The sequence below is a fragment of the Miscanthus floridulus genome, chromosome 19 (genome assembly GCF_019320115.1).
Source record: "Miscanthus floridulus cultivar M001 chromosome 19, ASM1932011v1, whole genome shotgun sequence".
In the NCBI taxonomy this organism is placed as follows: Eukaryota; Viridiplantae; Streptophyta; class Magnoliopsida; order Poales; family Poaceae; genus Miscanthus; species Miscanthus floridulus.
This window is the reverse complement of record NC_089598.1, coordinates 65,303,303-65,317,828: the sequence shown is the minus strand read 5'-3', so window position 1 is coordinate 65,317,828 and position 14,526 is coordinate 65,303,303. Positions and strand designations below refer to the sequence as shown.

The following is a 14,526-nucleotide window of genomic DNA, read 5'->3' as shown; positions in this document are numbered from 1 at the left end:
TGAAGCCGTGGCTTCAGCACGAGCACTATACTAGTGAATGTCTAATAGCTTTTTCTTCTATTACAATGCACGAGCACGTTTGCTTATAAGTATTAAAGAGCTGAAATGATTCTTCTTTTCGTTTCTTTTTATTTTTCATAATATCCTTGTGTTTCTCCTTGTCTCGTCTGATATCTGGACTCAATGCCCTATGCTTAAATAAATTAGAATCGTGTGCATTTAATAACGTGATCATTATATAAATATCGAGCCACATCACTCAAACAACTACATGCGTTCGATCTGATACATTTGTTAGTTATATGATCCTGGAACCTGGAAGTGCAAAACCCTCGGACTAAAAAAGCTCCAGTTCAACATTTCAAAATAGGAAGAGAATGAATGAGCCTACCGTTCAACGTCCGGCCTGAACGTCAGCACAGCCAGCCAACGAACCAACAAATTGATTTCCTTTTTGTTTTTCGTCGATGAATAAAAAAATAATCCAAAGACATCAGCGCAAGCAAGAGGTTGCGAACGCTAAATCCATCGCCCATCAACACCCATCCTACGTTCCCATCTACCCGTCCACCGACACGCGGGCCCGTCCATACCGTAACAGCTGGGACCCACCTTGGGGTCCTGGGCACGCCCCATCAACACCCATCCTACGTTCCCATCTACCCGTCCACCGACACGCGGGCCCGTCCATACCGTAACAGCTGGGACCCACCTTGGGGTCCTGGGCACGCCCGGCGTGAAGTGTATTTATCCACTTGCCCCCACTGGAGGGTACGAATTTACTTCGCCTTGTTCAGCTGTCCTTTTTCTTCAGGCAGTAATTACATTTACATCCCCATATTTCTCTATATCACGACGCTGCCCCTCCACGTCTCCGCTTCCCGTGCTCTTGTTCGTCACTTCGTCTCCTCCCCTCGCCTCAGGCCCCTCACACCTCGCTCGCTCCCGCATCGTGGTTTCCTTTTCGAAGCCTTGCTAGGTTTAGAGTCGGGGCCTCCGTCTACCCTGTCAATGGCTCCTGAGGCGGCTGTACTTCAGAGGTGAGGTGAGGCGAGGCGAGGCGTGGGGACGCGCGTGGTTGGTTGGTTCGAGGAGGCGGGGATGGACCCGGACTTCTCGCGGGCAAGTGGGGGGCCAAGCTTTGAGTTCGCCTTCAACTCGGTCAACTTCTCCGACCGGGTGTTGCGGATCGAGATCGTCGCTGGGGATGACGCCCTAGGGGCCAAGGGCGCCGCCGGCGAGGGGTGCTCGTCGCTTGCCGACTGGGCGCGCCACCGCAAGCGGCGACGGGAGGAGCTCCGACGCGGCAAAGGTGAGCGAGTATTTCTGATTATCTCAATTTTTTTCCTCTTCTCTGGAATTTGCGAATTGGCTGTGGATTTGAAACTGGGAAAAGGCAGTGGTTGGTTGTTTGAATTGAATTATTCCATGCGTTGGGTGGGGGAAAAAGGAATAGGAAGCTGCTTACCTTTTGAGGTGATTTGATTTGACCTTACCGTATGCTCGGGCTTTAGGTGGTAAAGCCTTCGGCCTTAAGTATTGTGAAGGCACTTTTACTTTTAATCGAGGCTGTGAAATATGCCTATCGTTCTCTTTTTTAATCCTTTGAGTTGGCGCAGTGGCAATTCAGATTATCATTTAATAAGCAATCTGTTGCCAATGAAATGGCTAATAAGGGGTAGAATTTAGTGGGGATAGTTAAGCACCATAGCAATTGACACGATTCGGCTGTGGGTGATCTGTTCTGCTGTATTAGTACGATCTCATTCATCTTTGCATTTGGTATGTGCAAACTAATTATTTGTATGCCCTACCTTGATCAATGCCTATAATATGATTTACATAATCAATGGACGTATGAACAACATGCACACTGCAACTCAGCCAGCATGTGCGATTGAACAAGGGTTGCAAATTGGAGATGTAATCTCTTTGGATGCTGCTGCTTAGACAGCCATTAGGTGATCATACCTTTGCACTCCTCAATACATTTTTGACGCTAAGAAGTATGGATGTTTTTGTAATTTTGTGATATTTTGTTCATTGAGGAAATTGTGGTCTGTTGACAAAAATGAAATACTCTTCAATGAGTAACATGCTGTCCTTATTTATTCTTTAGCCACGCACATGGTGTTCCAATAGCTTGATTGAGTCAAAAAGTGCACTTCAATATCTATTATTTTGTCATGGGCATGCTCTATAATTGTGAAACCTATTTCTAGAAATTTATGTATATCTGGAGATCACACTTGAATTTTTCCTATATGATGTAAGAGAACCTGTTCAATTCCAACAGTTACATTAGCAAAATTGTATTTGTAAAATGTGCTTATGAGTAGTTTTACCTGTTACGTGTTGCATTATAATGCACAATATTTATGCATGTATTTTTCTTGTTTGTGCTATGGATATGGAAATAAAAAGGAAAATTAGAAGTGTACAAGGACAGACAAACAGGACGTGAAAACGAATGATAGTTTCTCAGGGAAATAGGAGGAGACAATATGTGTCTTTGGCATTTTTCTCTCGAGAAAATGAGCTCACTCATTAACACAGCAAAGTTGTAAATTATTATAAAATAAGTTTTACTCCTCTTGACCAATTTCTTGCCTATCCATCACTGGCCGAAATTTATACTAGAAAATTGAATTGGTGATGTAGTTTGGGTTTAGGGTTTGGGGGCTTACTTGAGGTCACTGGGCTTAGAGGGGTCACCGTGGAGCACACTAGCCTAACAGTGGAGGACAGCGGTTGGGTGGTGGAGGCGGCGAGGGCATCAAGCTTCAATCGGTTAGCATTGGCAGTGGTGGAAGCAGCATCGCGCTTGGGGCTACAAAGCCAGTGGTCACTGGGGAGCTCATGGACCTGATGAAGTAGATGCTGAGGGAGGAGCAATGCCAGGAGGGGTTATTGTCAAAGCTGCAGAGGTGTGCCTGCCAGAGCTAGGTGGGGAGGGGAGGTGTAGGGACGGCACTTCGTGTCGGGCATCGGCTGGGAATGAGGAAGAGGAAAGGAGGGAGGAAGAAGATAAGGAAGGGAGAGAGTGTCAAGGGCGCGTATATCTGGGCTGTTCGATCGATCCAAGGCACAGAAAATGTGACTGAAGCCATAGCCCATAGCCAAATATCAGGCAACTGACAAGGATACGGACCCTATATTAGTGATATATTTTTGTGCTGATCGTGCCTTGGCAATTTACTATCTCATTTTCTTTTCACTATTTGCTGTGATTTGCAGTTTGTTCACATCTTATGTCTTCGTAGTTCTGCATGATCTTCAACTATCAAATTTATTTTGCGTATAACTTTTGCACTACTGTTTTATGTACCCAGAATCTGGAAAATACATGCCAGATCCAGGAATTTGCAAAGTTGAAGCTGAAGAATGTGATGCCTACGAGGAAGGCAACGAGCCTGTAGCTATGATAGAAGAAACTCCACCTGATATTGAGCCAGATGGTTAGTGCAATTTATTTTTTTTTCAATTATGTTGTTCAAATAATTCAGGTTTTTGGGTTCAGGAAAATGAACCTGCATACACTCAATAAAATCCTTACCATTTTACCATGTTTGCAATATTCAGGGCCTGCTAACTATTATTAGTGCTGATGGTATTTTCTTGTCAAGTTTATTATTGTCTTGTGGCACAATGTATTGGTGAACTTGTTCAGTTGTATTGGAGTTGTCAGATATGTTGGCCTGAACTAACTGCTGGTAGAAAACACATCAATTCTCTTTTTCATGTAGGCGCTGGGAACCATGTGTCATTACATTAACAGAGAATTAAAGGGAAATAAACCTATGTACAGCACTCCAAGAACAAACTTACACAACATAAAACACACACACCAAATGTGAAATACAAAGCACAGGCGCGCCACTGAACTATAGAAGGAAATGGCCTACAGTATTGAGGCAACATGGTTCAAAAAAGATTTAAGAGGTCTTCAGCTGTACACCATAGGGTACCCTCCTCCTTTACAGCTCTCCTGACCAAATTAGAGATCGGAGAAGCTCCATTGAAAACACAATCCTTAAGATGATTCCATAGCTCCCAGGCCACTAAGATGATGAAAGTGTACAGGCCTTATGCTGCTTCTCCACCTGTTTCATTGTCAGGCACTACCAGGCAGAGAAAGTAGCTGTGCCTTGGTCAGGAACCAAATCTTGTAGGCCTAGCTTATGTTAGGTAGCAGACCAAACTTCTCTTGCAACCATGCAGGAAACCAGAATGTGTTGAATGTTTTCAGATGCTTGATCATATAATGGGCAGGATGCTGGATGAGGTGACCCCTGCTTATAGCCAATCTGCTGGCTGTCCAGCAGCAGTTTAGAATGGCTAGCCACAAAAATCCTACATTTCAAAGGGCCTGAGTTTTCCAAATTCTCTTCCAAGGCACAAATTTAACAGAACCCACTTCAAAGGAGTTATGTGCCAATTTACTGGAACACTCCTGAAAATTAGTTATTTAAATAGCACAATTGTACTAGAGATTAAGCTCAGGCTTATGTGCTTTGTTCATGAAACCTCAATGTCTTGGTTGGTACTTAGAACTGATGTGTATACAAGCTATACTTCTGTGAAATATGTTGTGAGTTTTTTTTGAAGAAACTTCTTCGAAGAGGGCAAGGAGCTCCTGCAATTCACTTAAGAAGAAGAGACTTGACCCGGTTTATAGGAAATCTGGGCCAAAAAAACTTACAGCAGCACAGTTTATTAGGAGGAAAACTGGCAAAGAAACCTAGGCACGACAGCCCAGACAACAACCCTGAGTATCCTGCAAACATACAGCGCCAACCCATAAAAAACGGAGCCCATCGTGTGTCATCATCGCCGAGCTTGTCACAATAACAACAAGCAGCTCTGACTCCACGAGTGGTAGGAGATAGCTAAGAGTAACTTCTCTGGAATTAATATCCTTGGGGAGATATGGCTTCCTCAGAGTACTTGAAGAAGCAAACCTACATTTTTTTTCCCTGTGCTCAATGTTATGGTAATGATTCAACATATGTTCCCAATTTGCTTATCCCATGGAAGCTTAATACCCACTTTGCATTTTTCTAAGATATGGATGTTGCAAGCTGAGTAACTTATAGTCTTAAGTATCTTAACAGTTAACTCTTTACACCCATTTGGATGTTGGTATTGAGCTTGGAATTGGGAAACTAGAATTGTATATCTTCGATACCATGTGTTTGGATGCTTTGGAATTTGACCCACAATTCCACATGGTATTCTCACAGCAACAAACAACACGCTTCAATTTGGACCTACAAAGTTCAGCATTGGCTGGAATCAATACTGCTGCCTGCACGCTGTCACTAGCAGCCAAGGACCCTGGACCCCCACAGGGTTGCTTGCGAGTCTGTCACTGCCTTACCCTCCTTGACTGTGCTTGGTGGCAGCAAAGTGTCTCACATTGAGCTGCGTGGAAGCGGTGGAGGTCACCGAGGTGTGGAGGCCGTGGGGCTCGCCGGTCAGGGGGAAGATGATGTTTGGATGGGCATTCTTATTTCCCAGGGACCAATTTAAGATATCAAAACTCCTAGAAACATAATCACAGTCCAATACCATTTCAGCATGTCCTTGATTTGGAAACCGCGAACATGTCTGTAGCCTAATGGGAGCAAATTTAAACAGTCTTGGGTTGAAAAACACCCATCATCGGCTGTGTTCCTGAGTTGGCACGTCCAGGACAGTTGGACTTCGGGGGTGTTTCTTAGCCTGCGTGCGAGAAGTTTCTTCGTAATGCAATGCCGTGGGAGCTCCTTGCCCTTTTCACGGACAATGTAGTGCTAGTTGATGAAAGCCGGACATGAGTGAATCAGAAACTGGAGTTATAGCGGGAGACTTTGGAGTCCAAAGGTTTTAGACTCAGTAGAACTAAAACTGAGTATATGAGATGTGACTTCGGTACTACTACTCGGGAGGAGGAAGATATTAGTTTGGAAAAGTAGTGCCTAGGAAGGATACCTTTCGATATTTAGGATCAATGATATAGAGAGATGGGGATATTGATGAAGATGTTAGCCATAGAATCAAAGCAGGGTGGATGAAGTGGCGCAAAGCATCTGGTGTCCTATGTGACAAAAGGTACCACAGAAGCTAAAAGGCAAGTTTTATAGGACGGCGATTAGACCTGCTATGTTGTATGGTGTAGAATGTTGTCCTACAAAAAGACATGTTCAATAGATAAGTGTCGCGGAAATGCGTATGTTGCGTTGGATTTGCGGTCATACAAGAAGGGATCGAGTTCGGAACGATGATATACGTGATAGATTAGGGGTAGCACCAATTGAAGAAAAGCCTGTCCAACACCTGTTGAGATGGTTTGGACATGTCCAACGGAGACCTCCAGAGGCACCGGTGCGTAGTGGAATCCTAAGCCAGGATAGTAACGTGAAGAGAGGCAGAGGAAGACCGAAGTTGATTTGGGTAGAGGCAATAAAAGGAGACTTGAAAGGATGGAATATACCTAAAGACTTAGCCTTAGATAGGAGTGCTTGGAAAACAGCTATTCACGTGCCTGAACCTTGATGGCGTCTGCTGGGTTTCAACTCTAGCCTACCCCACCTTGTTTGGGACTTAAAGGCTTTGTTGTTGTTGTTGCAATGCCGTGGGGGCGGTCTTTCCTCTGCAGGTCGAGTTTTCATTGATCTGGAAAACCCAGTTCCGTTGACCCAATTCAATGCCAATATCCAAACGGACCCTTAGCTATCATGTGATGATGCAGCGCACCGTTTTCTTTTGTCATATCAGTGATTGGTTCATTTCATATTTTATAATTGGATCTTTTCTTTGCCAGGAGAGGATGAAGAAAGCAGCGACTCATCCTGGAGTATGGAGTGTACTCAGGTTTTGAGAGTAAAGTCTATCTACATCAGCTCTGCAATTCTAGCTGCAAAGAGCCCTTTCTTTTACAAGGTATCTATTTTTTTTTCTGGATTGTGCTGATAATGCACTGTATTGTGGTATAATTAACTAGCTCACAACATTTGTTTCATTCTTTTTAGCTTTTTTCAAATGGAATGAAAGAATCCGATCAGAGGCATGCAACTCTTAGAGTAACTGCTTCAGGTAATGTGGGAGCTATTGCAGTATGCTTGAATGTTCTAACAAATAGGAGTACATAAGTACTGCCTTGTCTACATTGTGCTATTGTTACTGAAATGATGGTAGTACAGAAATGATCAGTTTGAATGAGATTTGCACTTCCTAATTTTCATTTGCTACCTTGTTTTGTCCTTGTTCTACATTAGCCATTTTTCCTTGTCTCAAAAGTTTAGGTCCATAAGAACAAGGGAGTGTATCTTTGTTAAATGTTTTCTTGTTAACAGTTTGAACTTTTGACTCATTGTATTTCTACTCTGAACAGAGGAAAATGCGCTTATGGAGCTTCTAAGCTTTATGTATAGTGGCAAGTTGACGACAAACCAGCCAACTGCCCTGCTGGATATATTGATGGTCGCTGACAAATTTGAGGTCGTTTCCTGTATGCGGCACTGCAGTCAATTGCTTAGAAGTTTGCCTATGACCACAGAGTCTGCACTGCTCTATCTGGATCTACCCTCAAGCATTTCAATGGCTGCTGCAGTTCAGCCACTGACAGACACTGCCAAGGAATTCCTTGCCAATAAATACAAGGATTTGACCAAGTGAGTAATCTCTTGTCAAATAGAGCTAGAAGTTAAATCATGGAAGAGACATAGCCATTAAAAAATGATTCCCATTTTCAGGTTCCAAGATGAAGCAATGAACATTCCTCTTGCTGGAATTGAAGCCATCCTATGGAGTAATGACCTTCAGGTCGCATCAGAGGATGCTATCTACGACTTTGTGATAAAGTGGGCACGTGCTCAATACCCAAAATTGGAGGAAAGACGTGAGATCTTGGGCACACGCTTGCTGCCCCTTGTTCGGTTCTGCCATATGACCTGCAGGAAGTTGCGGAAGGTTCTTGCTTGCAGTGATCTGGATCATGAGCAGGCGACTAAATGTGTCACAGAGGCACTTCTTTACAAAGCTGATGCACCACATAGGCAGCGTGCCCTTGCAGCAGATGTGATGACATGTAGGAAATATGCTGAGCGAGCTTACAAATATCGTCCGCTTAAGGTTGTAGAGTTTGATAGACCATATCCGCAGTGCATAGCATACTTGGACCTGAAGCGTGAGGAGTGCAGCCGACTTTTTCCATCCGGACGGATATACTCACAAGCTTTCCATCTAGCTGGACAGGGCTTCTTCCTCTCAGCACACTGCAACATGGACCAGCAAAGTGCATTCTATTGTTTTGGTCTCTTCCTAGGGATGCAAGAGAAAGGGTCGACAAGTGTTACCGTGGATTATGAGTTTGCTGCAAGGACAAGGCCGTCAGGTGAGTTTGTCAGCAAATATAAGGGCTACTATACCTTCACTGGCGGCAAGGCGGTTGGGTACCGGAATCTCTTTGCGATCCCGTGGCCATCATTCATGGCTGATGACAGTCTCTTCTTCATTGGCGGGGTATTGCATCTAAGAGCTGAGCTGACCATAAAACAACCCTAGACGCAGCTGTGTAATACTAACTGCGTTTGCACCGCGGTGTCCAAATCCATGCAATGATGATCTGCAGTGTAGAAAATGAAATCTTCTGTGCGTGCTGTTTTTACTTTTTACTGATGCACTTAAATAGACAATTTGAAAACGAGAACTGAATTCTCTCTTGTTTAGTTGTTTTTGCACCTGAGGAGGATCATGTCATGCTCTGTACTCACTAACAGTGAAAAGTGATTCAGCTAATCAAATTTTATGTTGGATGGGCAATCCTGGCTAAGTAATAGGTGGTGCTTATTTGGAACGTAGGAATCAGTTCAATTTTACAGAGGAATTTTTTCCTGCAATCCAAACATGACCTTAACTTATTCGTTGAACGGCGGAAGATGCTTCGAATCGGTTTTCTTTTGTTGATTGGTATATTTGACTATTGTTGTATTTATAGAAGAATTAGGTTCGTGCCTGTGCGTTGCTACGAGATAGCTAAACTTTTGTATTAAAAATATACGGATCGCACGATAAGATAATACTGAAATACTAACATTAAAGTAGTATTTAATTCAAATTTGAAAAGCAAAGTTCATGAAATTCGTAGGCTCACAAAACTCTACTGTATAGATCTTTTTGTGATACGGATAAGATAATGTTTTATATCGGCATGAAGAAATCTTCGATATCTATTTCTTTCGTGCGCTAATAAATTCACGAATAAGTTCCGCCGCATCTCCATACTATCTAGCACACAGTTCGAGTATATATGTAAATATTAGTGCCTGTCAATGATATTATTATTGCAAACGACAGTACAACCATGGACGCCAGCTGTGGCGATCTCTGTGGTACAATTTTTTTTAAGACAGGAAAATATATAATTGTGAGCCTTGTCATCCATTCTTAGATAATAAGAACAAGCAACAAGGTTTCTCATGAAGAAGTACCTGAAATCACAATACTTGTGATAGATAAGATTCCAACTAAGCTATGCCATTTTACTAAACCATGTGCTTCTCTTCCAACCTTTTGCCCTTCTTACCGGGATAACTTGAGCCTTGGAGGTTTGCCTTTGGAGAGCTCGTGCTCGCCACCTAAATTGGTAGATTGAGCCAACTCTAGAGTTTGATCTGAGCAGTTTTGAAGTATTGGGAATCTTCAGCTCCATGTACTTGAGAAGATATTGCTCACTATTCTTCTAGTTTAAGAATTAGTATCAGCAAGTATGTTATGTATATTAAACAGAACTCTGTAGTTTTAAGAAATACAAAAAATCCATAGCAATGTTTTGCACTGGAAAATACATAACTAAAGTTCTCAATGACACCCGAGGACATACCGATTGACACGCAGCGAGAGCAGCTTGAATACCTGAAAGAAAAGAAAATACAGACCCGTCAGACAAATGAGTTTAGCAAAAAAGCAAAAAACAAGATGGCAGCGAAGGGCATGCTAACAAGTAGCATAAGTTATATGTGAGAGAGACTGCATAGCATCTGCAGTGAACTAGTTGTCATCTCGCAGCACGTCATAATGTGTAGGACGGCTTGTTCCCTGCAATTTCACAAGCAGCTAATCTTCAGATGCAATTACAAAATATGTCAGACATACCTTGATTCCAGCATGGCTGCACAGGAAGAAATCAAATTCTGTTGTGTGGCAGATATTCCTATCAACTACAATGCCTGCAAATTCCAGAAACATTTGAGCAAAATCATTGTAAAAAAACGCACTAAAAAACAGCAGCATATGCCAGGTGTATGATAAGTTTAACATTCGTTGACCAGGTAGGGTATGACTTTCTTCTAGTTGGTCTCCACTGAGTAGGTACATATCTCTTCTATAATACAAGGAACATACACTCACCAAGTTCTAGCAACCTAAGGTAAAGTTGTTCATCATCAGTAAGAGGCCTAGAACCTACAGCTAACAACTAATCTCAATTAGCCTAAGCATCTACACAAGCATCACATAAGACAAACAACTACAATTGACTTAGTCATTTTCTGCTGTAAACAACAGCTACTTATTTTGGCTAGATTCGAAGTTCTGCTCAACCAAATACTATGATCTCTGATTTTCTAGAAAGCTTATAAAATTTTCTACAACTTTTATTTATTCACCAAAAGGTGATTCAACCTTTATCCTAGTCAAAATAGGTAAACTTCCTAGGTCTATCCAGAAATTTCCAGAGAATAAGCATTTCCGGAGACCAACTTCTAACGGCTATAACTCTCAAAACATTTAGTCTATTGGCATAAATATTTGACACAAGCAAGATAAGTAAGTTATCTACAACTTTGTTATTGATGATATTTACAGAATATCATCAATAACAAGATAAGTAAGTTATCTACAACTTTGTTATTGATGATATTCACAGAAAACAGCCAAAGGGCGCCTAGCTCAAACGGTTAGGTGACCCAGCGGCACTCCTCAGGTCCTGGGTTCGACTCCCCGTGGGAGCGGATTTCAGGTTGAGGTTAAAAAAATCCCCTTGCCTGTCCCCATGTGCCAAAGCGCAGTGGAAGGCCCCGGCCCGGTTCTCACAGGGTAACGGTACCTCCTGCGTTAGGATGGGGGCGGGGTTCGGGGGTTTTCTCGATCTGTATGAGAAGATCTTCTTCTTAAAGGGAAAACCTGGGGGTTGTCATAACCCCCGCAGGTCGAGTTTTTTTTTGATATTCATAGAAAACATCGTCTTACCCATGCAATTTACTTCACAACCGAAACTGTCCAAACAGTCACTAAAATTGAATTATAGAGCAATTAAAATTTCACTGCATACAACCAATCAAATTTGGGCACAACCAATGGTACAAACAATTCATAGGCATCATATATACTCTAGAAAATATGATGGTCAAGCCCAAGTAAACTGCTTAAATGCATTTATTAATTTATTTGGACACTAAGGTGAAATAAGAAAAATATATCAAAAGTGCACCATAACTTCTGATAAAATTACAGTAGTTTACTTATGTCCCTAAAAGTCTACTGTATAAATTTCATGCCATTTGGATAAGTATAGCCATCTCTATAAAAATGATAATTTTCATAGGCACATTTTAGCAAAAATAGTTTAGCCTAGTGAAAAGTGTCAAACAATAGAATTCATATTTTTCTTGAATGCATCCTAGTACCATAACACTCTGTATTTTTTTAGCAAGAGCATTAGTTATTTATTTTCACTAGAAACTAGCAGTTATTTAAGATTAAATAGGAAGACCATATTCCGAGCATGCTTACTATAGGTTGAGTATTTTTCTTAGCTAGAGCATGTCAACACAAGATTAGCAAAATTGAAATCATATTTTTATCACTTTCCTAGCTCAAGTTATGCATTTTACAAGATTGAAAATATTTAAAAAGCATTTATCTAGCTCTATTTTATTCTCTCAAAAAATAATAGAAACAATGCATTTCATATTTTTATCAAATACTAAACTTCATGAGGAATCCAAAAAAATTTGGTTCACTAAAATTGGACATCTATAACTCCACTTATGAATTTTCAAAGTTTGCTTATATTTATGAAAAATAATAAATTCAAATCCATACTGTAGCCACTAACACGTGGGACCCGCTGGTTAGTGACACCGAAGCAGGGGAGGTGCTCCGGCTAGACCTATCTCGCCGGTGGCGAGACCACGGGCGACGAGGGAGACACCAACGTCTTTCCCTCGTCAAGCCACGTCACTTGGTGGTGAAGACGTGACCTAGGTTTCACCGGAGACAGCTCGCCGGCGGCAATGGTAGACGGCGGAGGTAGTGCCACGGTACGCTGGCATTCTCCGGCCATCACGTGCTCCAGTGAGGTGTGCTACAACTTCATGGAATCCTAGCGAAGCCATCTAGGGTGGATAGGGTTCAAGTGAGGCGGTGGTGAGCTCTGACCGCGTGCATGTCCATGTGGCAGCGCACGGAGCACGGCGGTGCTCCCACCGTTCTGGCTAGACAGCGACGAGAGGCAGATCTCCATCATGCCACCTGCTAGGTCTAGGGTTACTCAACCTAAGGCGTGCGAGAGAGGATGGAGGCGATGGGCCAGCTCGACAAGGGCGAGCTCGAGTGCCACGGTGGCCATGGCGGCCACGTGTAGAGCGGTGATGTGTTCTGCCGTAACCAGGCGGTAGCACCTAAATGGATGATGGGTTTAGATGCTAGGACCTACATCAAAGACCAGACGAGGGAGAGAGAGTGGAGGTGCACGTGTTGTGGCTGGCCATGGCGAGCCGAGAGCGCGGTGACGCTCCAGTGATGGCACGGTGGCGACGAGGTGAAATGGGGCCTTACCAAGGCGCGACGTGAGGTAGTAGTGGTTCGGGGAGGTAGAGGTGGAGGTGGCGGTGCTATTGGCGCAAGGAATCAAGCGGTGGAGCTGCAATGGTGGTGAGCAGGCATGGCGGAGTGATGGCGATGGCGCGGTGCTCTACATTTTTCTGGCGTGGGCGACAGAGAGCAGGGTGCGAGAGCGAAATGGGGCGAGCAGCAGAGGCGCACGCCTCTTCTCCCCATGCTGGCCTGACCGACCGGGCTGGTGCCGGCATACGGCCACCACATGGCGCGCCTGTCCTACCCCCGATCGGCCACTGACGGCGCGGCGTCTACGGCCATTAGGCCCACAATCAGTGACTGACAACGCAAGTTCAGCTACATCTATCTCCTAATCCGTTCGTTATTTGCAAAAACTTCATTAACAAGAATTGTAGAGCTACACAAGATCTCCAACTTTGATTTAGAAAGGTTCCTCTAATTCGCCATAGTTTTCAAATTGCAAAGCTTCAAAGTAGGGTACATCAAAACTGAAACTCAGTTCATGACTTAGCAAATTTTTCTAAGTTGAAAACAATATTTTGTTGATTCTTGTGATCCCTATTTGACCATGTTAGGCACTGAATTAGCTCTTGACCGAAAAATAAAAGTTGTTACTCTAGTCAAGTAATACAACTTTACTTATGGGTGCACAACCATGCAAAGTCTCTAGGGTATAGTTCAACTTAGGTCAATCATGCAATATGAAAATAGTAGATTACACTAAAACCATGACTTAGAGGCCAATTGGGTCCAAGTCATGAATACCAAAGTTGTTCCATGTAACATTCTAGACATGTTAAATGTACTCCTAGGGTCCTACAAGCATTTCATATATTGGTCACACACAATGGCAAGCATATACATGCATATAGCTATCATCACATGTACAAAAGTAAGGTGATTGAGATGACACTTCATATGCTTATGCTCATATATGAATGAATGATGCTTATGCTCATGCAATGCAAGTGCAAAAGTGCAAGCCTAACACCTAGGGTGTTACAATGATAATCCTCGTCATCATCTACGGCGGCACTCGTCGTCCCCCATCAACTTGGACAAGACCAGGTTTCCCAAGCCAGCTTATGAGCTGTCGGACAACTGAGGTACAGGCCATGTCTGACTGCCATTCGAGCCCTGCTCAAGTCTGACTACTACTCAGCTTATGGCTCATGATCAATGAACATGCATCGTCAACGTACGTGTTATCAAGCAAGAAAATAAGCTATCTAATCAATGGATTGAGGCCTATATACACGTACAAGACCAAGCCACCAAGGCATGCACATACAGGAATAAATTCCCTCGCTGCTGCTGCCGCACGGCTTTGATCAACATGAGATCAACATCGACTAGTTGGCTACAATGAGCACTAGCAGTCTCATCTGGGCAAGATTATTCAGTCGATCACCTCGAGAAGCAGCCGACAATGCACAGGAGCGAGCACGACCATGTCCACCTTGCCTCGTCCAACTCCGACTACTCCTGCCCTCGTCGTCAATGCCTCCGACTATTGTTGTCAGCATACACGTCGGTCATCACCGTCAACATGCAATGGTTCCAGCCGTTCCTACCCACTACTTGGACGGGTGGCCTCGCTGCTACCTTACGTCTATTATAGAGATCGGTCGGTTATCATACTACCACACATCTCTACTATAAGGTACACAACCTAACATTGTT

The 14,526-nt window shown here is 43.2% G+C and overlaps 1 protein-coding gene across 1 annotated transcript; it reads left to right on the top strand.

The window, feature by feature from the left end:
• The first annotated feature begins 874 nt into the window (after positions 1-874).
• LOC136527511 (BTB/POZ domain-containing protein POB1-like) lies at positions 875-8,805 on the top strand. The gene is made up of 6 exons (XM_066520267.1): positions 875-1,312; positions 3,333-3,458; positions 6,806-6,924; positions 7,014-7,077; positions 7,376-7,655; positions 7,737-8,805. The coding sequence occupies exons 1-6, from the start codon at positions 1,102-1,104 to the stop codon at positions 8,545-8,547; spliced, it is 1,611 nt and encodes a 536-aa protein (XP_066376364.1). The 5' UTR covers positions 875-1,101; the 3' UTR covers positions 8,548-8,805.
• The last annotated feature ends 5,721 nt before the right edge of the window (positions 8,806-14,526 follow it).